We start from the raw sequence: 10196 nt of genomic DNA, 5'->3' as shown, positions 1-10196 counted from the left end.
GCCAGTGGAGGAAAAAAGCTCTAAATTGTGTTGCCCTGTGAATACGGGTGCAGAGGAGTTGTAAACCATGGAGATTTATGAAGGTAAGTTACAGTTCTATCAGCGGTGTCTCTACGCTATAGAAATCTCATGCAAGTTCTTGCACGAAAAAATGGAACATGTAACATGCACCCGTATTCACAGGGCTTTACAATTTAGCGCTTTTTTCATCCATTGGTGGCGCTTGTGGAGCTTTTATATGTAAAATCTATATAAAAAAAATTTTATAAGCGCAATCAGTGGCAAAAAAAGCCCTAAATTGTATAAAATTTGCCCTGTGAATACGGGTGCTGTGATAGTCTTGCAAGGCTTTTTAAGACTGATTTCCACCAAAATTCTAGTAATTATCTAGTGATGATAGATCTTGCAAGCATTTCTATATCGTGGAGACACCGCTTTAATGAAACTTTAGTAACTAAAATTTACCAACGCATTTGTTATTTTCAGTCATTGTATTTATTTTGTTAATTTAATAATTTTTTCTAAGACGCAAGAACAAATTCCCAATCAGTGATGATAAAAGAGAGCGAAAGAAAGCTAGAAAAAATAAATAACAATGAATACTGCAGCGCCACTCGATTATGCGGCGATCATATAGCGATACGGTTTTTCATCCTCCTGTATTTCTAGTCTTCTTGCGCACATCAGCGCACATACCTCGTCAGCTGTCAGATATCTACCAAGCATCTGGCAACTCTGGTCCGCAGTTCAGTAATCGGTTTTGTTTATTGAGTGTTATAGAGATCGTTTGTTCGTTCGTTATTTTTTATGCTACACATTGATTTTAATAAAGACTTTTATTGTTATATTAATATTATTTTATCACGGTATTCAAGGTAAAACTCATATACAAAAATTTAATTAATAATTACGTTTACAATATTTAGTTGAACAAAATAAGTGAAGCAAAAAACTATGGTTTTATTACTCAATTTTTTTGGCTTTTAGTAACCAAAAGACTTGAAATATACAAGCAAATAATAATTTGCTAAATACAGAAAATAAAAACCTAAGTTCTTTTTCTTGATAACAATTTAGATACATATTTATATAATTTTATAATATTACAATATAATCGCCTTCATTTTGTTTTTTTTTTTTTTTTAGTAAGTTACATCTTACATATCTACGTACATATATTATTACTCTTATCGAAACCATGTGTATTGCAAATTACAACTTCCCTTTCTTTTTTCCTTGTTTTTTGTTTCCCCTACCGCCCTTGCCTTAGTCGTGGTCGAATGTCGAATTGTCGACAAACCAACGAGTCTGACTGTAAACTGCCGTAAACGGCGTCGTGAACCGTCGTCATCCGTACTTTTTTTACGCATTCTTTTTATTGTTTTTTTTTTTTCCTTTTCAATATCATCTTTTTTTATTTCCACAATTCACATTCGACAATGTATCGAGCATGCTCACACGCAATTCAGGTAATAAATATAATTGTTGAAAATTTTAATTATTTATCATTTTGTTAAAAAAGTGTTTTTTTTTTATTACCGTTGAGAAAGGCACTCTCAGAAAATTAATTAGTAACATTAGGAGACCTATAGTGGGAAAGACTGAAATGGACTGAAACACGTCCTCCATTACTTTTATAAAACCAAAGGCAAATGGTGGCTCGATCCTCGTATGCCTTTGTTATCCATCTCTATATTATAAACTTAATTTATTTCGTTGATTCACCGTTAATTTTATCTATATGATTATATCATTTTCGTTAATTTTACTTGAACATATATTTATTTTTTTATCCATGTAATGAACATAATTTTCTTCTTTGTTCATATAATAAATATAATCGATCGTTTTTTTTTTTTTTTTAATAAAATTTGTAATTTTGATATATATTAAGATAGTAATTAATAGATATTTTTATAGAGAAAATAGTGGCATGCGTCGGTTAATCTATGGCAGATCAACAAGATCAGTTTTTGCTCGGGGGGCCTGTAGAGAAGGCAAGTGCTTCAGCAGATGCCTCTAAGCTACGAGGGAAGAGCAGTGGCACAAATAATATTAGAAAACGTCATAATACTGGAGCAGGATATACAACAATAAGTGATAAGCGTCGTAAACAAACTGATACAGCAACAGCATCAGCAGTTAATCGAAGACGTACAATCGAAACATCCAAACCTGAAGGTAAAAATAATCGAGCTCTTTTAAAATCATCTAGTAAGTTATTGATATTGAAAAAAAATTATTATCAAACTCAATCTAACGTTTAAACTAAATTTTCAGATACAAATTTACGACAAACAAGACAACAATCAACAATTACGCGAAAAAGTATAGCAAAACAAAGTGAAACAACACCAATTGATTGTGTCGCATCACGTACACGTTCTCGTACACCACAATATCAAAGTTGTGGACAATTAAATAATATTGATAATAAATTGATAAGTGATTCTTCAATACAACGTGGAAAAGGTATATTTTAAAACGCAATCTACCTTTAAATTTCAAAATATAGGTGGTTAATTAATATTAAACTTATTTATTGTAAAATAGGTAAAACACAAAATACAAGAGATAATTATTTAATTGGTGGTACGAGTAGTCAAGAATTGGTTGTTAAACCAAGCATCAGAGTGGGTAACGTAGCAAGTACGACTGCGGATAGTAGTAGTGGGGGATTGTCACATGAAGGGGCAAGTACAAGTGGCGTTAATATAACGTCTACTGTCAACCCTTCAGTGTCAGCCTCAACTACTACTGCTGCCAACAATTCAACACCAACCCACAAACACTTACTACGTTCACGTGTTAAATTACCAACATCTGAACAATCATCAAGTAGTAAAACTATTGGTAAATCAAGTAAAAAGGAAAATTCAACAACGCGGTACGTTTTATAACTTAATCTATACTTAAGAGAAAAAAAAAAATTGTATAATCATATAACCATTTCAAACATATAATTTAGTTTATTAACATTTTTTAGAAATCGTTCTTTAACACGAGTACGTAAAAGTAGTGAGAGTGCTTCAACAACATTTAGTTTGTCAATGTCGGCAAGTGATAATCTAACCAATAATAATACAACATTGACAAATGTTGGTGTTACATCATCTGTTAATCAATCATCAAGTGGTGAAGATGATGGAATAACAGCAAGTACTTTAACATCGGTAACAGCTGGAATGACCACAACAACAACAACAACTGCAGCAGCAGCAGCAGCAAGTGGTGGTCCATCTGGTATGTCTGTTACAACTGGAGATAGTGAAAGCGATGATGGTGAAGTTGGCAGGTTACAAGCACTATTAGAAGCACGTGGCTTGCCACCCCATGTGTTTGGAGCACTTGGACCACGTATGCAACATCTTTTGAATCGTTCGATGGGTGCTAATTCATCAGCAAAAGCACAACAATTATTAACTGGTTTACAATCGATTGATGATGAGGGTGAACAATTACAAGCGGTTATTGGAATGGGAGAAATACTTGTTATGGGTAATGAAGATACTTTAACTGGTTTTCCAGTTAAACAAGTTGTTGCTGCATTGATCAATTTACTTGGTATTGAACATAATTTTGTTATAATGACACATGCTTGTCGTGCATTGACTTACATGATGGAAGCATTACCAAGATCATCGACAGTTGTTGTTGATGCTGTACCTGTATTTTTGCAAAAACTCGAATCAATCGAATGTATGGATGTTGCTGAACAATGTTTAACAGCTCTTGCAATGTTATCACGAAGACATAGTAAAACAATTTTACATGCTGGTGGTGTATCGGCATGTTTAAAATTTGTTGATTTTTTTAATATAACAGCTCAACGTGCTGCATTAACAATAACAGCAAATTGCTGTCAAAATTTACATCCAGATGATTATCATTTGGTGAGTGATAGTCTTGTTTTGCTAACAAATAGACTCACAAATCAAGATAAAAAAAGTGTTGAGTGTGTTTGTCAAGCATTTAGTCGTTTGGTTGATTCATTCCAACATGATCCAATAATGTTACATAAAATAATAACAGCTGAATTACTACAAAATTTACAACAATTACTCATGATAACACCACCAGTTAATAGTATTGGTAACTTTATAACAGTACTACGTATGCTATCAGTCATATCAAATCGTTGTCCAGATTTAGCACAATTATTATTACAACAAAATATTGCATATACATTGAGTTATTTATTAACTGGTTCACTTGATGTAAAAACAGATGATGTTGAGTTAGTACAACGTTCACCACAAGAACTATTCGAAATAACATGTTTAATTGAAGAATTAATGCCAACATTACCAAATGACGGTATATTCTATGTTAATAATTTAATTGAACGCAATAAAAATACTAATGAAAATGTACATTGGGAATGGCGCGATGAGCGCCATTGTTGTCATAAATTTAGTACAATTGATTCACGTATTATTGAAATGGCATATCAAAATGGTGAAGATGAAATATGCTTATCAACACTTGGACGTACATATACTATTGATTTAACGATGATGAAACAAATTAATGAAGATATGGGTATGGCTAGAAGTATCTATCGTCGTGTTGTAACTGATACACAAGAACCAAAAAAAAATCAACCAACAAATATTGATGTTTCACTGAAAACTAATGATGCAAATGAATGGCTTGTGTCATTTATTCGAACTTTATTTTCAGTTCTTTATGAGGTTTATAGTAGTTCAGCTGGACCAGCAGTTAAATGTAAATGCCTAAGAGCTTTGTTACGAATGGTTTACTACGCATCAACTGATTTATTGAAAGACGTATTAAAAAATCAAACTGTATCGTCACATATTGCTGGTATGCTGGCATCACAAGATCTTCGTATTGTCATTGGTGCATTACAAATGGCAAGTATACTCATGAATAAATTACCAAATGTATTTGGTGTTCATTTTCATCGTGAAGGTGTTCTACATCAAATACGTCAACTTGCCGATCCAGAAGTTCCCATTGGTGTATCACCACCATCAAAAACATTATGTAATACATATAGTCTTGCATTAAGTCCACAACCAGGGCCATCAAATTCATCAACAGCAACAAAAACTTCATCATCAAGCAGTGCTCCATCACCCGTAGCTTCTCCTACCACGAATAAAAATATTTTATTTGGCAGCATTGCAATAAATCAAATTAAGCCATCAATCTCCGGAGCAACAATGGAAACACGTAGTAAAAGTGATTTAAGTACAAATGAGGATGCAATTAATAATACACCATCAACCACATCAACAAATTTACGTATTGGTGATGTATTAAAACGTAAACGTCAAAATAAGAAAGGTAGATTTTCTCGATTGAGTAATTCAACAACACCATTATTAACAACAACAACAACAACAGCAACAACAACAGCAACAACAACAACCACAACAACAACATCATCAACGATTTTAACGTCAACACCATCACAACAATCATCACAACCTGAATCCTTGTTTACTGGTTTCGCACAAAAAAATAATCGCTTTTTGGGCAATTTAAATCCAGCCCGATGGGGAAAAAAAACATCATCATCAACATCATCAAATACATCAAATGATAAACGAGATACATCAACAAGTATATCAAAACTACCAAGTAATCCAAATTTGATTGGAGGTAATCGCGATAAAGCTAAGGCATGGGTACGTGAAGAATCATCAAAGTTTTTACAACGTTATCAGGATGATGGTACATGTACGCACCCAGCATTAACAGTATTGTCACGTTTACAGTCATCAATACAAAATTTAAAATCAAATGATAATGACAAAATATTAATATCGTTGACTGAATTACGTGATATTATTGTTGAAAGTGATATATCACCATTTGAAATGAATCACAGTGGTTTAATAAAAGCCTTACTTAATTATTTAACTAAAACAGATGACTTAAATTATGAACGTTTACGTTTATTTTGGAAAATATTTTCATCAACAACTCTTGATGATTCAATCATTGATAAAGAACCAGGTGCATTTGGTGCACTTGTTAATAAATTAAATAGTTGTGTTGCACAATTGGAACAATTTCCAGTTAAAGTACATGATTTACCAACTGGCAGTGGTAATGGACGTGGTGGCACAAGTGCATTAAAGTTTTTTAATACACATCAATTAAAATGTAATTTACAGCGTCATCCTGATTGTAATAATTTAAAACAATGGAAAGGTGGTACTGTCAAAATTGATCCATTAGCATTAGTACAAGCAATTGAACGTTATTTGATGGTACGTGGTTATGGCAGAATACGTGATAATGATACATTAATAAGTGATGATGATAATAGTGATGATGATATTGATGATACACTTGCTGCTGTTGTTATAAGTCAAGGATCAAAACATAAATTACAGTTTTTAATAGGTAATAATGTATTACCATTTAATATGACTGTTTATCAAGCTGTTAGACAATTTAGTTGCAATGGTATTGATCAAGGAGATGCTGATAATGACTGTGAACCACCGTTAGGTCATGACGCTGTATGGTTACAAACGCATACTATTTATTATCGTCCATTGCCTGATGACGATTCATTAGTAATCATAAAACCAGGTGTAAGTACTCAGTGTAGTAGAAAAGGTAAAGGTAAAAGTACAAAATTAAGTTCCAAAAGAAAAGAAGATACACTTTGGCTTGATGGTGTTGTACCAGACTCAAAATGCCCACTTGAACCATATTTATCATCAACTTTACCATCTGTTACAATAACTGATGCATCGTTGGATGGTCTTTGCTTATTGCGATTACTTTATTCATTGAATCGACACTGGGGCGTGTTATTTCCTTATGTCAAAAGTCGGACTTTATTAACACCACAAGATTTTATAAATAATAAAATTGCTGCAAAAGCTAACAGACAATTGCAAGATCCACTCGTTATTATGACTGGTAATTTACCATCTTGGCTACAACAAATTGCAACTGTTTGTCCATTTTTGTTTCCATTTGAAACACGACAACTTTTACTTTATGCAACATCATTCGATCGTGACAGAGCCCTTCAACGTTTGCTTGATTCAGCACCAGAATTATCAGCAACTGATAGTCAAGAACGCGTTACGCCTCGTCTTGAACGTAGGAAACGTACAATTTCTAGAACCGATATTCTTAAACAAGCAGAACAGGTTATACAAGATCTTGCATCAAGTAAAGCGTTACTTGAAGTACAGTATATTAATGAAGTTGGTACTGGTCTTGGTCCAACACTAGAATTTTATGCACTTGTCTCACGTGAATTACAACGTGCTGATCTTGATTTATGGCATGGCTGTACAACACCAAATGAACTTGGCTATGTTTATTTGGCTAACGGATTGTTCACAAAACCAACACCATGGGGAACTAAAGTACCACATCTTGCTAAACTCAAAACAAAATTCAAGTTTTTGGGTAAATTTATGGCTAAAGCTATTTATGATTCAAGAATGATTGATTTGCCGTTTAGCTTGACGTTTTATAGATGGCTGTTGGGTGAAGAACGTACGCTTACAATCGCTGATTTGGCATTCGTTTGTCCAGATGTTTATCGTACTTTAGTCAAGTTAAAAAATGTTGTCAAAAGAAAAGAAGAAATCGAACAGGATACAACAATTAAAGCTAATGAAAAATCAGAACTTATCGAAGCACTTGATCTTGATTCATGTATAATTAGTGATCTTGGATTAGTCTTTGAACTTCCTGGATATGACAACATCGAACTACGAAAAGGTGGCAGTGAAATACCTGTAACAATTCATAATTTGGATCAGTACATCAAGGTAATGTATTTTCATTCAAAAATATGTGTAACCAGCAGATACATTATATTATGATTTAAACAGATCATGTTTACTGAAAGTTATAACATCTCGAGTAACGTTTTCCATTTTTTGCATATAGTTCAAATTTTTAATTTTTTTTTTGAACGATTTTTTCCAGCTTGTAGTGCATTGGTTCCTTTATGAAGGTGTTTTTCGTCAAATGGAAGCATTCCGTGAAGGATTTGAGTCAGTTTTTCCACCGAATCAACTACGCTTATTTTTCCCTGAAGAACTTGAGGCTGTTTTCTGTGGACATGGGCAAAGTGGTGGACAATGGGATGTAAAGACACTTCTTGAGTGTTGTAGAACTGATCATGGATATACACCCGACTCACGAGCAATTCGGTTTTTATTTGAAGTAATGTCTGAATATGATGCTGAAGAGCAGAGACAATTTATTCAATTTGTGACTGGATCACCAAGATTACCTGTTGGAGGTGAGTATTTTTTTATTTTTAAATTAAAAATCATAAAAGTTCTTGGATTAAATTGTTAAAATGTTATTTTAGGTTTTAAAAGCTTAACTCCACCACTAACAATTGTGCGTAAAACATTTGAACAATCAATCAAAACTGATGATTTTTTGCCGTCCGTGATGACATGTGTCAACTATCTTAAACTGCCGGACTACACAACACTCGATATAATGCGTGATAAATTGCGAATTGCTGCACAAGAAGGGCAACACTCGTTTCATTTATCCTAAATATTTTTTCATCTCATCTATTATTAACCATATATGTCATTTATCAATTTAGAAAAAATCAAGTAGTCGAATTTGAAAAAAAAAAAAAAAAATTTCTTTTATTTTTTTCAAAAATAATAAATTATTGTAGTGAATCATTAACATCATTCATATTTTTTAGTTAGCAAGATTTGAAAAAGAATTTCTCTAAAAAGATTTAAAAAAGAGGTGATAGAAAATCAATTGTCTTCGAGGTGACTGCGATTAATAAAAAACGCGATGAAAAAAAAAAAAAAAAAAAAATGTAAATATTAATTATTATTTCAGTTTAGTTTAAGAGCAAAAACTCACAATTAATAACAAAAATAATATTGATAATAATAATAATGTAGAGACCGTGACGACGGGATAAGTATTGGAATAAACAGTGCAAATCAAGTTTGTTATTTAAAACATAAGCAACTTGAAAAAAAAATTGCGAAAGAAATATGGACTTCTAAATGCCCATGTTATTTCAAAATAGAATAAACATAAATGAACATAAGTAATACACAAAAAAAAAAAAAACGAATAATAAAAACAAGTCGAGGTATAATAATTCACAAATAGTAATAAGAACAACGCTATTGTAGAAAATGATGGTGATATAATAAAATTTTCTCCATTGAAAAAACAAAAAATCAGTGACAACAATAATCGTTTCTCATAAATTTATCATTAAAATTATTTGGTATATATAGCAAAATTAGTCAAATTTATAAGTTTGTTTAGACAACTAACGAAAAATAAAAAAAAAGCGATGTCATAACACTAAAAATCTTTAAATTACCGCTAATATTTCATAAATTTTCATTATTAACCAAATACTTATGCGGTAAAAAAAATAAATATTTTCCTTTGTTCAATTATTGATATCGCTCTTTGTTACTCAGCCAATAATTTTGAATGAATATAAAGTGATTGTAAAATCAATAACTTTTGTGAAATAAATATATTCTGTTACTCGTTTTTTTTTTTACCCTAAAAGAATTTTTACTTATATCGGCAGTTGTTGAATTCACGGAGCAAAATGAAATGAGTAAATCCTTGTTCCAAATTGTAGCAAACTGTTCAATATTATTTTGAACTGTATTACCATTGCTGTTGTACTGCTTAGGAAGTATCTTGGGGTCGTTGGCTTATTTTTATTTTTTCAACAATGGAAAGTGTTTAGTAAGACAGTATATTGGGAAATTTTCAGCAGATCATTTACAATCAAAATTTTATTCTGGGAGTTATTCACAAGACTTGGAATTTTAGAGGCTTGTCATCCAATTTTCTAGAACTGAATATTGTAAATTATATTCCGTTTTTTATGTAAAATACTGCAATTATCTTTTTGATTTTTATCAATAGTGCGCTTTTTTTTATTAGAACGTGTGGCTGAATGAATGTATCGTCAGTTTATCAAATGCCCAGAACAGTGTCACTGCATACTGGACATGTCAGTGCTTACAAGACCAGTTTTTAGCAAATTCTAACTTTATGTTTACTTGAACAGTTGGTTATTTGCTAAAATGATTAGTCTATTAATCTTGACCTGGTTATTTGAATAAATCTATTCTGAATACGATTATTTTTTATTATGTAATGCGGTTAAATTCTTTGTTGAAAATTTGTTGAGTTCTTTCGTAATGATGTATTTATAATTA

The 10196-nt window shown here is 31.9% G+C and overlaps 1 protein-coding gene across 4 annotated transcripts; it reads left to right on the top strand.

The window, feature by feature from the left end:
- The first annotated feature begins 674 nt into the window (after positions 1–674).
- Positions 675–9185, top strand: LOC122858341 (E3 ubiquitin-protein ligase TRIP12). Of its 4 annotated transcripts, none has more exons than XM_044161168.1 (7): positions 675–875; positions 1921–2181; positions 2281–2472; positions 2554–2887; positions 2969–7778; positions 7939–8257; positions 8330–9185. In XM_044161168.1, the coding sequence occupies exons 2-7, from the start codon at positions 1950–1952 to the stop codon at positions 8524–8526; spliced, it is 6084 nt and encodes a 2027-aa protein (XP_044017103.1). In that variant the 5' UTR covers positions 675–875; positions 1921–1949; the 3' UTR covers positions 8527–9185. The 4 variants fall into 4 exon arrangements, with proteins under 4 accessions (XP_044017103.1, XP_044017105.1, XP_044017104.1 ...); XM_044161170.1 differs by having other exon boundaries at positions 683–875; positions 2987–7778; XM_044161169.1 differs by lacking the exon at positions 675–875 and adding an exon at positions 928–1469.
- Positions 9186–10196: the final 1011 nt, after the last annotated feature.

This window comes from Aphidius gifuensis, linkage group LG5, assembly GCF_014905175.1.
Source record: "Aphidius gifuensis isolate YNYX2018 linkage group LG5, ASM1490517v1, whole genome shotgun sequence".
In the NCBI taxonomy this organism is placed as follows: Eukaryota; Metazoa; Arthropoda; class Insecta; order Hymenoptera; family Braconidae; genus Aphidius; species Aphidius gifuensis.
Note: the sequence above shows the minus strand (reverse complement) of the source record. Positions and strands in the feature narration are given on the sequence as shown.